At 48.5% G+C, this 14,237-nt stretch overlaps 1 protein-coding gene across 5 annotated transcripts in view; it reads left to right on the top strand.

Annotated features, from left to right (window-relative positions):
* LOC129828565 (kinesin-like protein KIF20B) overlaps window positions 1–14,237 on the top strand; it is a 48,919-nt gene that overhangs the window by 22,214 nt on the left and 12,468 nt on the right. For 2 of the 5 annotated variants that reach the window (XM_055889604.1, XM_055889605.1), the window contains exons 25-30: window positions 218–394; window positions 841–999; window positions 1,275–1,376; window positions 3,092–3,289; window positions 7,086–7,142; window positions 11,135–11,209. In XM_055889604.1, the coding sequence (XP_055745579.1) occupies window positions 218–394; window positions 841–999; window positions 1,275–1,376; window positions 3,092–3,289; window positions 7,086–7,142; window positions 11,135–11,209 (768 nt within the window). The remainder of the gene's footprint in view (window positions 1–217; window positions 395–840; window positions 1,000–1,274; window positions 1,377–3,091; window positions 3,290–7,085; window positions 7,143–11,134; window positions 11,210–14,237) is intronic. The other 3 variants (XM_055889606.1, XM_055889607.1, XM_055889608.1) reach the window with 3 other exon arrangements.

Below are 14,237 nucleotides of genomic sequence, written 5' to 3' on the forward strand. Positions count from 1 at the left end.
GTTTATTTTAACTATTCCACAACCATCACATTCACACCTGATTCAACTTGTCAACTAATCATCAAGCACTTAAACTGGTGAATCAAGTGGGCTACAACAAAATGGTGAAACGTCTAGGGGTCCCCGAGGAGAGGTTTGAAAACCCCCTGCCCTTGAGTACAGCCGCAAGACAGACGTCGCCTACTAAGAAAAACCCCTCTGTCTGTGACCCCTGTAGGAAGATCTCGTGGCCCAGCTCAGTGAGAAGGAGCAGGACTTAGTGAAGTGGAGGAAGGAGAGGGACTCCCTGGTGACAGCTCTGGAGGTTCAGCTAACCAAACTCGTCTCCAGCATCGCAGACAAGGATGAACAGATAGCCAGTCTCCGCTGCAACGCCACCTCTCAGCCAGCAGAGGTCAGTGCAAACACACACACACACGATGGGACTGTTAGGTTGGTTGGGGCTGTCGGAGAATGTTCTCATTTGGGATTGTACATATTAGCACTATTTAAGGTTTGCTGCAGGCTTGTTGGTCATTTCCCATTTTTAACTTTGCATACAGAAGAAGTGATTTGAAGTTTGCACTGTTTTGAAAAATAGCGGGCACTTATTTTATGCACATTAAGTGTGGAAAATGCTCTCTACAAAGGTAATGTTACTGTAGGTTAATTTATTATCTATCATTTTGAAATGGAATTGTTTCAAACTCTGAATGGGGCACAGTTCACTTTCCATTACGTTTTGTGGTACCTTAACAGCACGAAAATGAACCCAACTTTGGACCATGAGGATAGATGGGAGTTATTGGTCCATTAATATCCTAATGGGTGGTTGTGTTGGTGTTCTTCGTCCTTCCTCAGAGGCACCGTGGCCAGGTGGAGGTAGAGGAGCTGCAGAGCCTTCTGTCTGAGAGAAACGCTGAGATCCTCAACCTGAAGGAACAACTGAAAGCTGTATCCAAAGCCGGCGGCAATGTCTCATCCGCGCCTCCCACAAAGCCCAGAGAGACCGCCACTCTGGTGAGAGAGCAGTCTCCTTTATGACAAATCCAAGTTTATTGGTCACGTGTACAGGATACAGGGTGTAAACGGTACAGTGAAATGCTTTACTTGCGAGCAACTCAACAGTACAGTACACATTATCATAAATATAACTTTATTCAATTTCCCATTTATATTTTGCAAGTTGGTCTTGTTGATACAATGGATGTTGTCCATGGCTTTCTCTCTCTTTCTCTCTCTCTGTCTCTCGCTCTCTCTCTCTCTCGTTCTCTCTCTCTCGCTCTCTCTCTTAGACTAAAGCAGAGGAGTGCCCTCCCAAAGTCAGTGAGAGAACTCTCCATGACGACAACAGTCAACTAGTACATGAAGTGAAGACTGAGAAGAGGACCAGTCAGGTAATCAATTGTCTCTCTAGACATCCGGGGTTTCCTCCCACAATGTTCCAATGCCTTAACACGTCTGTCTGTAAGTAACAGAACGTCAGTTTGGCATAGAGGAAGTACGTTATTGCCTATACCGCCTGTTGCCCACATCCCCCTAGAATAGTAGTTATCAAGATGAAGAGATCTCTGATCTCTAGTTTGCATCAACTATCTTCACTGAAACCACTGCGATGGTTTAGCCTGCAAACCTTTGGTTTCCGAATCGCAACTTTTGCGGCATATCTGCCTCGTGATTGGTTGGGAGTAGCTGCAGTTGCCTTGGGTAGGGTTTCCGGAGGTTAATCGTGGACATTACATCAGATAGCACCATGTCTGGCTGTCTGCTCTTGAGAGGGGATGGTTAACGAATGTAACAACGGTTAGGTGAGCTATTGAATCAATCCAATATGGTATCCTTCCACGCGTCAAGAGACACTCCGAGTAAGAGTTTTCAGTTGTAAGAACATTCTCTAAAGATATGGGCCTCCTTCTGGTCCACGCTCATTTTTTGAAGTGCGTTTCTTGCCTTTTTTTTCATGGGTTTATTTGAAACACGACTGAACGAAGAGCTGTTTGGGAGCCAAATGAACGAAGAGCTGTTTGGGAGCCAAATGAACGAAGAGCTGTTTGGGAGCCAAATGAACGAAGAGCTGTTTGGGAGCCAAATGAACGAAGAGCTGTTTGGGAGCCAAATGAACGAAGAGCTGTTTGGGAGCCAAATGAACGAAGAGCTGTTTGGGAGCCAAATGAACGGAGCCAAATGATCCGGCTCACCAAAAAGCCTCGGCATGTCCATCACTAGTTCCACAGCTACGGTAGTCATGGGAGAGTGCATTGATTTATAAGAACTATTTTCACGCAGATGGAGAAAAATTGATTTAAAAAAATATATATATACACTGCTCAAAAAAATAAAGGGAACACTTAAACAACACAATGTAACTCCAAGTCAATCACACTTCTGTGAAATCAAACTGTCCACTTAGGAAGCAGCACTGATTGACAATAAATTTCACATGCTGTTGTGCAAATGGAATAGACAAAAGGTGGAAATTGTAGGCAATTAGTAAGACACCCCCAAAAAAGGAGTGGTTCTGCAGGTGGTGACCACACACCACTTCTCAGTTCCTATGCTTCCTGGCTGATGTTTTGGTCACTTTTGAATGCTGGAGGTGCTTTCACTCTAGTGGTAGCATGAGACGGAGTCTACAACCCACACAGGTGGCTCAGGTAGTGCAGTTCATCCAGGATGGCACATCAATGCGAGCTGTGGCAAAAAGGTTTGCTGTGTAGTGTCAGCGTAGTGTCCAGAGCATGGAGGCTCTACCAGGAGACAGGCCAGTACATCAGGAGACGTGGAGGAGGCTGTAGGAGGGCAACAACCCAGCAGCAGGACCGCTACCGCCGCCTTTGTGCAAGGAGGTGCACTGCCAGAGCCCTGCTAAATGACCTCCAGCAGGCCACAAATGTGCATGTGTCTGCTCAAACGGTCAGAACAGACCCAACTGACTAGGGGCTCCTGTAGGTTAACCCGGCTGACTAGGGCCTCCTGTAGGTTAACCCGACTGACTAGGGCCTCCTGTAGGTTAACCCGACTGACTAGGGGCCCCTGTAGGTTAACCCGACTGACTAGGGGCCCCTGTAGGTTAACTCACCCTCACTGTCATACTGTGTACCCTTGTCTTTAGGGGTCTGGGGGCTACCCGTCGGTGCTAGACTCCTCAGAGATCATAACGGAGGGGGGCAGGACCAGCCGCTTCCCCAAGCCGGAGCTGGAGATCTCCTTCAGCCCGCTGCAGCCCAACAGGATGGCCCTGAAACGCCAGGGAGAGGCCGTGGTCAACGTCAAAATCACCCGCAAGAGGAAGAGCTCTGAGATTGACAAGGTAGCCGGCATCTCCACTGAGATGCAGACCCGGTCCATCTTACCATTCAGGTGGTGGCTTTCTCCTGTCAGTCATCTTAAAGACATGCTCTGGAACTTATGGCGACTAAAACATGTTGTGTTTTAAACCTCCTCCTTTTGGGCTGGATGTGTCAGTGTGTAGTTCATAGATGCATAATCTATGAGTAGAATTACTGTTTTACTTCAATTAGCCATCAAATCCCTAGTTTGACACAGACTGTTTTTCTGGAAGCTATGCTGCGGCCTTCCCCCCAACACCCCCCCCACGTGGGCCGGTTCTAGCCAATGAGCTTCAACCCCCTCGCCATTTTGAGTGACAGCTAGCAAGATGCAGACGCAGCAGAGAAAGAGACCAATGACGTGGTGCACACATATCTTTAATTGCGTCCGATAAGCCGTTTTAATGAAGTGTTTTTAATAATTAGGTTCTACTGAAGAGAAAGTCGTTCAACATATTAATAGTGTATTGCCCCCGTCTTAACGTGTTGCATTGAAAATGAAAAAGCTTGTGTTTCCATTTAGGGATGTGAAGGTTGGAGTTTTCCCCATTTTTACATGTGGTGTGATCTAACGCCAAGCACGGTTATTGTGTGACTACAATGAGTTGATGTAGTGTGTATGGGTCTCTGCTGCAGTGACGTAGGAGTGAGTGAAGGCTGTGGGGAAGTATGGGTCTCTGCTGCAGTGACGTAGGAGTGAGTGAAGGCTATGGGGCAGTATGGGTCTCTGCTGCAGTGACGTAGAGGTGAGTGAAGGCTGTGGGGCAGTATGGGTCTCTGCTGCAGTGACGTAGGAGTGAGTGAAGGCTATGGGGCAGTATGGGTCTCTGCTGCAGTGACGTAGGAGTGAGTGAAGGCTGTGGGGAAGTATGGGTCTCTGCTGCAGTGACGTAGGAGTGAGTGAAGGCTGTGGGGCAGTATGGGTCTCTGCTGCAGTGACGTAGGAGTGAGTGAAGGCTATGGGGCAGTATGGGTCTCTGCTGCAGTGACGTAGGAGTGAGTGAAGGCTATGGGGCAGTATGGGTCTCTGCTGCAGTGACGTAGGAGTGAGTGAAGGCTATGGGGCAGTATGGGTCTCTGCTGCAGTGACGTAGGAGTGAGTGAAGGCTGTGGGGAAGTATGGGTCTCTGCTGCAGTGACGTAGGAGTGAGTGAAGGCTATGGGGCAGTATGGGTCTCTGCTGCAGTGACGTAGGAGTGAGTGAAGGCTATGGGGCAGTATGGGTCTCTGCTGCAGTGACGTAGGAGTGAGTGAAGGCTGTGGGGAAGTATGGGTCTCTGCTGCAGTGACGTAGGAGTGAGTGAAGGCTGTGGGGCAGTATGGGTCTCTGCTGCAGTGACGTAGGAGTGAGTGAAGGCTATGGGGCAGTATGGGTCTCTGCTGCAGTGACGTAGGAGTGAGTGAAGGCTATGGGGCAGTATGGGTCTCTGCTGCAGTGACGTAGGAGTGAGTGAAGGCTATGGGGCAGTATGGGTCTCTACTGCAGTGACGTTGGAGTGAGTGAAGGCTGTGGGGCAGTATGGGTCTCTGCTGCAGTGATGTTGGAGTGAGTGATGGCTATGGGGGCAGTATGGGTCTCTGCTGCAGTGACGTAGGAGTGAGTGAAGGCTATGGGGGCAGTATGGGTCTCTGCTGCAGTGACATAGGAGTGAGTGAAGGCTATTGGGTAGTATTGCCTCCATATAGGAGGAGTATTTCTGGGGTTTAAACCTCTCACATCCTCACCTCCCCCTCAAAATGCGTTGGTAGAGGAAGTTCGAGGGGAAGGAAACCTCATATCTTCTAGTATAGTATATTAGTATATCACCTGTTTCTGTAGCGTGAGGCAGCTTGATGTACCAGTACACCCTCTGGACAGGATGCTAGTCTATTGTAGGTTCTTACCTCCAATCTATATCCTTAATGCTGAGTGCCAAGCAGTCCCATTTCCTCCCCCCCCCGTCTGGTATGACACTGAGTCGGCCTTTTAGACTTATCTTGTACTTACCAACAGGGGAACTTCTGTACCTAAAGCCCACACAGCCTAGCGGGGGGGGCCCTGAGAGCTCTGAGGTTCCTAGTCCTATTTTTACTGTTATTCAGCCCCTTCTGTTATATGACTCATTCACCTTTTTTGGGACACAAAAAACAAGACTGTTTCCCCCTGTGTCATCACATTTGACTCCCTGTTGCTGGGAATAAAATCACAAACATGTTTGTGCCCGCCCCTCCTGTCTAGCGGTCAACAAACACTCAGACAGGAGGGGCGGGCACACTCTGACAGGAGGGGCGGGCACACTCTGACAGGAGGGGCGGGCACACTCTGACGGGAGGGGCGGGCGCACTCTGACGGGAGGGGCGGGCGCACTCTGACGGGAGGGGCGGGCGCACTCTGACGGGAAGGAGGGGCGGGCACACTCGGACAGGAGGGGCGGGCACACTCGGACAGGAGGGGCGGGCACACTCTGACAGGAGGGGCGGGCGCACTCTGACGGGAGGGGCGGGCGCACTCTGACGGGAGGGGCGGGCGCACTCTGACGGGAGGGGCGGGCGCACTCTGACGGGAAGGAGGGGCGGGCACACTCGGACAGGAGGGGCGGGCACACTCGGACAGGAGGGGCGGGCACACTCGGACAGGAGGGGCGGGCACACTCGGACGGGAGGGGCGGGCACACTCGGACGGGAGGGGCGGGCGCACTCGGACGGGAGGGGCGGGCGCACTCGGACGGGAGGGGCGGGCGCACTCGGACGGGAAGGAGGGGCGGGCGCACTCTGACGGGAAGGAGGGGCGGGCGCACTCTGACGGGAAGGAGGGGCGGGCGCACTCTGACGGGAAGGAGGGGCGGGCGCACTCTGACGGGAAGGAGGGGCGGGCGCACTCTGACGGGAAGGAGGGGCGGGCGCACTCGGACGGGAAGGAGGGGCGGGCGCACTCGGACGGGAAGGCGGGGCGGGCGCACTCGGACGGGAAGGAGGGGCGGGCGCACTCGGACGGGAAGGAGGGGCGGGCGCACAGACAAACCTGATAATAACAAGTGAGGGTCCAGATGCAGGTAACTGCCAAAATAAAGGAAACACCAACATAGTGTCTTTTTTTTAATAGGCCGTTGGCCCACCACGAGCCGCCAGAACAACTTCAGTGTGCCCTGGCAGATTGTCTGGACCTCTATTGGAGGGATGTGAGAAATTCCATAATTTGGTGTTTTGTTGATGTTGGTGGTAGATCCCACTGTCTCAGTTGGGTTGAGATCTGGTGACTTGAGACCCCTCTTTTAAAATCACTGAGCTCTCTTCTAGCCATGGTAGCCAAAATAATTTGAAACATGACCCAAAGCATGATGGGATGTTAATTGTTTAATTAACTCCGGAACCCTGTGTGGAAACACCTGCTTTCAAATATACTTTTGTATCCGTCATTTAGTGTTTATTTTTATTTTTGTCAGTTACCTGCATCTTTAACAACATTCTCTATTTAGTCAGAAGCATTTTATTGCTCCTAACAGCTTTCTCTCAGACGATTTTAAAATGTGTTTTTTTTTTATAATGTTCACAACAAACATATGAACAGGGCAATGGTTTTAGTATTAAAGATGAATGCATCTGAAGCACACACAAAAGAGCCTTCGGTGTAGACGACTCGGGTTATTCTCGTTGCTACCCGATGGAAGTACTGCATCAGTCAATTTCTGCCTTAATAACACTTCTTTTATAAATCTGTTGTTAATCTGTTTCTTATTTACTTCAGAAGAGGTTTGTTATCGTTTCCCACCGCTTGTAACACATCTTTTCTTTTTAAAGAAGAAACGTTGGCACTGTAAGGCTAAACCGAGAGCGACACGTGAGCTCCCATCTCAGGTATTCAAACCAGTCAGAACCCATGTCTGTACTCATCAGTCCGTCGTACCATTTCAGCCGTCCTTGGGGGTTCCATTTTTAACCCTCTTCATGCATGTTACTCCATCCATTGTCATTCTTCTCGATTTTTGTATTACTTTGTTCAGTAATGTTTAGGTTGGCGTAATGGCAAAGCTTTGTACGTTCTCTGAGAGACGATATGGAAGGAATGGTCGTGATTTGAAATGACAAGTGTTTCAGCGCTGGGTATTTCCTGCTTTTGTGGTAATTTCTATAAATAATATATACCCATTGATTTCTTGAAGACTGTAACTTATAAAATGCAGAAACACAAACTCCAGAGATTGTGGATAGTTTGAAACATGCTCAATGATTTAATATCTTGATGTAAAAGAAACTTAAATCAGATTTAGCACCTGTTTTAACAGATGTTATTGCGGATGATGCGAAATGCTTGTGTTTCTAGCTCCATCAGCACAGTAATACATCTAACAATACACACAATCTAAAGTAAAGGAATGGAATTAAGAATATATAAATAAATATATGGACGAGCAATGTCCGAGTGGCATAGACTAAGATGCAGTAGGCTAGAGTATATACATACGAGATGAGTAATACATAGACTAAGATACAGTAGAATAGGATAGAATACAGTATATACATATGAGATGAGTAATACATAGACTAAGATACAGTAGAATAGAATACAGTATATACATATGAGATGAGTAATACATAGACTAAGATACAGTAGAATAGTATAGAATACAGTATATACATATGAGATGAGTAATACATAGACTAAGATACAGTAGAATAGTATAGAATACAGTATATACATATGAGATGAGTAATACATAGACTAAGATACAGTAGAATAGTATAGAATACAGTATATACATATGAGATGAGTAATACATAGACTAAGATACAGTAGAATAGTATAGAATACAGTATATACATATGAGATGAGTAATACATAGACTAAGATACAGTAGAATAGTATAGAATACAGTATATACATATGAGATGCGTAATGCAAAATATGTAAACATTATTAAAGTGACTAGTGTTCCATTTTTTTAAATTACAGTGGCCAGTAATTTGAAGTCTATGTATATACTGATACAATGTTGGACAGGTGTTACCAATTAACTTATTGAAGATACTTTTATTTTGGAATACACATTTAGTTTTTTTTAAGATTAGGTTTACTTTTGCCATGAGTTTCTGAACATTTCAGACTAGATTTATGTCGGATAGTCTTCACTGGAGCTGTGAACCATGCATTTGTTAATCCACATCAATAATTGGAAACATACTGACTTATTTAATCTGCAATTACATGAGACTCTTAATGTTTGGCAAATCTTAATTGTATTTATTCAATTGATCTTTTGAAATCTATACATTTATGAAATTTAAATGAATATGTCCTATCTAATCCCGATCATTAGAGGGGGAAAATTCCCTAGGCTCTTGTTGCCTACATGTTAGATTGAATTTGACTTTGTTTTTGGCTCATACTTATGAACGTATGTAGCTTTAAAAATCACACTATGGCATTTTAATTTCTCCCCCTGGTCTACTGTCTCATCTCTCCCCCTGGTCTACTGTCTCATCTCTCTGCCTCTCCCCCTGGTCTACTGTCTCATCTCTCTGCCTCTCTCCCCCTGGTCTACTGTCTCATCTCTCTGCCTCTCTCCCCCTGGTCTACTGTCTCATCTCTCTGCCTCTCCGCCTGGTCTGCTGTCTCATCTCACCCCCTGGTCTACTGTCTCACCTCTCCCCCTGGTCTACTGTCTCATCTCTCTGCCTCTCCCCCTGGTCTACTGTCTCATCTCTCTGCCTCTCCGCCTGGTCTACTGTCTCATCTCTCTGCCTCTCCCCCTGGTCTACTGTCTCATCTCTCTGCCTCTCCCCCTGGTCTACTGTCTCATCTCTCTGCCTCTCCCCCTGGTCTACTGTCTCATCTCTCTGCCTCTCCCCCTGGTCTACTGTCTCATCTCTCTGCCTCTCCGCCTGGTCTACTGTCTCATCTCTCTGCCTCTCTCCCTGGTCTACTGTCTCATCTCTCTGCCTCTCCCCCTGGTCTACTGTCTCATCTCTCTGCCTCTCCCCCTGGTCTACTGTCTCATCTCTCTGCCTCTCCCCCTGGTCTACTGTCTCATCTCTCCCCCTGGTCTACTGTCTCACCTCTCCCCCTGGTCTACTGTCTCACCTCTCCCCCTGGTCTACTGTCTCACCTCTCCCCCTGGTCTGCTGTCTCACCTCTCCCCCTGGTCTACTGTCTCACCTCTCTCCCTGGTCTACTGTCTCACCTCTCTCCCTGGTCTACTGTCTCACCTCTCTCCCTGGTCTACTGTCTCACCTCTCTCCCTGGTCTACTGTCTCACCTCTCCCCCTGGTCTGCTGTCTCACCTCTCCCCCTGGTCTGCTGTCTCACCTCTCCCCCTGGTCTACTGTCTCACCTCTCTCCCTGGTCTACTGTCTCATCTCTCTGCCTCTCTCTCCCTGGTCTACTGTCTCATCTCTCTGCCTCTCTCCCCCTGGTCTACTGTCTCATCTCTCTGCCTCTCTCCCCCTGGTCTACTGTCTCATCTCTCTCCCTGGTCTACTGTCTCATCTCTCTGCCTCTCTCCCTGGTCTACTGTCTCATCTCTCTGCCTCTCCCCCTGGTCTACTGTCTCATCTCTCTGCCTCTCCCCCTGGTCTACTGTCTCACCTCTCTGCCTCTCCCCCTGGTCTACTGTCTCACCTCTCTGCCTCTCCCCCTGGTCTACTGTCTCACCTCTCCCCCTGGTCTACTGTCTCACCTCTCCCCCTGGTCTACTGTCTCACCTCTCCCCCTGGTCTACTGTCTCACCTCTCTCCCTGGTCTGCTGTCTCATCTCTCTGCCTCTCTCCCCCTGGTCTACTGTCTCATCTCTCTGCCTCTCTCCCCCTGGTCTACTGTCTCATCTCTCTGCCTCTCCCCCTGGTCTACTGTCTCATCTCTCTCCCTGGTCTACTGTCTCATCTCTCTGCCTCTCCCCCTGGTCTACTGTCTCATCTCTCTCCCTGGTCTACTGTCTCATCTCTCTGCCTCTCCCCCTGGTCTACTGTCTCATCTCTCTGACTCTCCCCCTGGTCTACTGTCTCATCTCTCTGACTCTCCCCCTGGTCTACTGTCTCATCTCTCTGCCTCTCCCCCTGGTCTACTGTCTCATCTCTCTGCCTCTCTCCCTGGTCTACTGTCTCATCTCTCTGCCTCTCTCCCTGGTCTACTGTCTCATCTCTCTGCCTCTCTCCCTGGTCTACTGTCTCATCTCTCTGCCTCTCTGCCTGGTCTACTGTCTCATCTCTCTGCCTCTCCGCCTGGTCTACTGTCTCATCTCTCTGCCTCTCTGCCTGGTCTACTGTCTCATCTCTCTGCCTCTCTCCCCCTGGTCTACTGTCTCATCTCTCCCCCTGGTCTGCTGTCTCATCTCTCTCCCTGGTCTGCTGTCTCATCTCTCTGCCTCTCCGCCTGGTCTACTGTCTCATCTCTCTGCCTCTCCCCCTGGTCTGCTGTCTCATCTCTCTGCCTCTCCGCCTGGTCTACTGTCTCATCTCTCTGCCTCTCCGCCTGGTCTACTGTCTCATCTCTCTGCCTCTCTCCCTGGTCTACTGTCTCATCGCTCTGCCTCTCTCCCTGGTCTACTGTCTCATCTCTCTGCCTCTCCCCCTGGTCTACTGTCTCATCTCTCTGCCTCTCCCCCTGGTCTACTGTCTCATCGCTCTGCCTCTCTCCCTGGTCTACTGTCTCATCTCTCTGCCTCTCCCCCTGGTCTACTGTCTCATCTCTCTGCCTCTCTCCCTGGTCTACTGTCTCATCTCTCTGCCTCTCTCCCTGGTCTACTGTCTCATCTCTCTGCCTCTCTCCCTGGTCTACTGTCTCATCTCTCTGCCTCTCCCCCTGGTCTACTGTCTCATCTCTCTGCCTCTCCCCATGTGCTGGTGTTTCTCAGGATGAGGTGAACAATGAGAACCGAAGGAACACCAGAAACAGGATGACTTCTAAACTGGCCGTACATCAAGAGGAGGTGAGAGAGACACGTTATTAAATGACTGCCCCCTTCTCGTTTTCAACACGGCCTGTGTGGCGTCTCTAAAGATGCATCGGTTAGAGAGCATGGTGCTTGCAACGCCAGGATTGTGAGTTCGGCTCCCGTGGGTCAACCATACATCACATTTGGTATTTTATTAGGATCCCCACTGGCTGTTGGTATTTTGGTGTTTTGTTAGAGTCCCCGTTAGCTGTTGAGATAACAGCAGCTACTTTTCCTGGGTCCGCACAAAACATGAACGTGAATAGACAAGAACAGCTCAAGGACAGAACAACTTTTTTTTTTAAGGCCCACGTAGCCGACATATCAATACAGACACACAAACTATCCAGGTCAAATAGGGGAGAGGCGTTGTGCCGTGAGGTGTTGCTTTATCTGTTTATTGAAACCAGGTTTGCTGTTTATTTTGAAGTAAGTTCCATGCAATAATGGCTCTATATAATACTGTACGCTTTCTTGAATTTGTTCTGGGTTTGCGGACTGTGAAAAGACCTCTGGTGGGGGGGGGTGTGTCAGCTGTGTGTACAGTGGTTCCTGTTTTAAAAGTTGTGAGTTTACACCGCGGGACTTAGAGGTACCCAGCGTCACCGCGTCATTGTTCCAGACCACCACCAGGGGGAGTTAGAGCACTCATTATGCATTTGGGTCCCAAGGTTTTTATATGACCAATCATATCGAGCGGTTCCAATGTCGAATTTCACTCGGGGCCACCCGGCCCTGGTAACTTCAGCAAAGATGGCTGACAAAACATTACAGAAAGCAAATGTAAGCCGTTATAACGTCATAATGAGTCAAGCAAAAAATGTATAATTGAGAGGAATATGTTAGTTAATGTAGAGACAAATGATTTTTTTTGTCATAAAGTACATTTTATGAAAATCGCTATTTAGCAAGGTTTTTTCCTCCCAGCCACATCCAATACCAGGTTTATGATATCTCACTCATTATACACTTCAACAGTGTTTACAACTGCTGCTCCTGGGACATCAATGATTACACATTGTAACTATGCAATAGACTAGAAACATGAGTTAAGTTAAGGCTGATTTGTAATTCATATATATATATATATATATATATATATACACTGCTCAAAAAAATAAAGGGAACACTTAAACAACACAATGTAACTCCAAGTCAATCACACTTCTGTGAAATCAAACTGTCCACTTAGGAAGCAACACTGATTGACAATAAATTTCACATGCTGTTGTGCAAATGGAATAGACAAAAGGTGGAAATTATAGGCAATTAGTAAGACACCCCCAAAAAAGGAATGGTTCTGCAGGTGGTGACCACACACCACTTCTCAGTTCCTATGCTTCCTGGCTGATGTTTTGGTCACTTTTGAATGCTGACGGTGCTTTCACTCTAGTGGTAGCATGAGACGGAGTCTACAACCCACACAAGTGGCTCAGGTAGTGCAGTTCATCCAGGATGGCACATCAATGCGAGCTGTGGCAAAAAGGTTTGCTGTGTCTGTCAGCGTAGTGTCCAGAGCATGCAGGCGCTACCAGGAGACAGGCCAGTACATCAGGAGACGTGGAGGAGGCCGTAGGAGGGCAACAACCCAGCAGCAGGACCGCTACCTCCGCCTTTGTGCAAGGAGGTGCACTGCCAGAGCCCTGCAAAATGACCTCCAGCAGGCCACAAATGTGCATGTGTCAGCATATGGTCTCACAAGGGGTCTGAGGATCTCATCTCGGTACCTAATGGCAGTCAGGCTACCTCTGGCGAGCACATGGAGGGCTGTGCGGCCCCACAAAGAAATGCCACCCCACACCATGACTGACCCACCGCCAAACCGGTCATGCTGGAGGATGTTGCAGGCAGCAGAACGTTCTCCACGGCGTCTCCAGACTCTGTCACGTCTGTCACATGTGCTCAGTGTGAACCTGCTTTCATCTGTGAAGAGCACAGGGCGCCAGTGGCGAATTTGCCAATCTTGGTGTTCTCTGGCAAATGCCAAACGTCCTGCACGGTGTTGGGCTGTAAGCACAACCCCCACCTGTGGACGTCGGGCCCTCATACCACCCTCATGGAGTCTGTTTCTGACCGTTTGAGCAGACACATGCACATTTGTGGCCTGCTGGAGGTCATTTTGCAGGGCTCTGGCAGTGCACCTCCTTGCACAAAGGCGGAGGTAGCGGTCCTGCTGCTGGGTTGTTGCCCTCCTACGGCCTCCTCCACGTCTCCTGATGTACTGGCCTGTCTCCTGGTAGTGCCTCCATGCTCTGGACACTACGCTAACAGACACAGCAAACCTTTTTGCCACAGCTCGCATTGATGTGCCATCCTGGATGAACTGCACTACCTGAGCCACTTGTGTGGGTTGTAGACTCCGTCTCATGCTACCACTAGAGTGAAAGCACCGCCAGCATTCAAAAGTGACCAAAACATCAGCCAGGAAGCATAGGAACTGAGAAGTGGTGTGTGGTCACCACCTGCAGAACCATTCCTTTTTTGGGGGTGTCTTACTAATTGCCTATAATTTCCACCTTTTGTCTATTCCATTTGCACAACAGCATGTGAAATGTATTGTCAATCAGTGTTGCTTCCAAAGTGGACAGTTTGATTTCACAGAAGTGTGATTGACTTGGAGTTACATTGTGTTGTTTAAGTGTTCCCTTTATTTTTTTGAGCAGTGTATATATATATATATATATATATATATATATATATATACACACACACACACAGAATAAAAAACATTACGTCCTGCCAGCACACCCACAAGCGAGCCACTCAGGCGGAGAATGACGCATGGGAAAAGAGCGAGGAACGAGATGGGAGTACCAATCCAGGCTATTTGCTCTGAGGCATAATAATGTAATGAAACAAGCAGAGGAACAGGTTTAGAACCCTCAACATTCTAGCCTGAAGTCCAGCACACTAACGACTGTGACCCAAATGTATTCATTGGGGTTGGGACCGATTGGGGTTAAAAACACTTTATCAATTGGAATCTTTAACATGTGGAAAGGGGGAAAAGTATTATTATTAG

Source organism: Salvelinus fontinalis, chromosome 30 (assembly GCF_029448725.1).
Source record: "Salvelinus fontinalis isolate EN_2023a chromosome 30, ASM2944872v1, whole genome shotgun sequence".
Lineage (NCBI taxonomy): Eukaryota > Metazoa > Chordata > Actinopteri > Salmoniformes > Salmonidae > Salvelinus > Salvelinus fontinalis.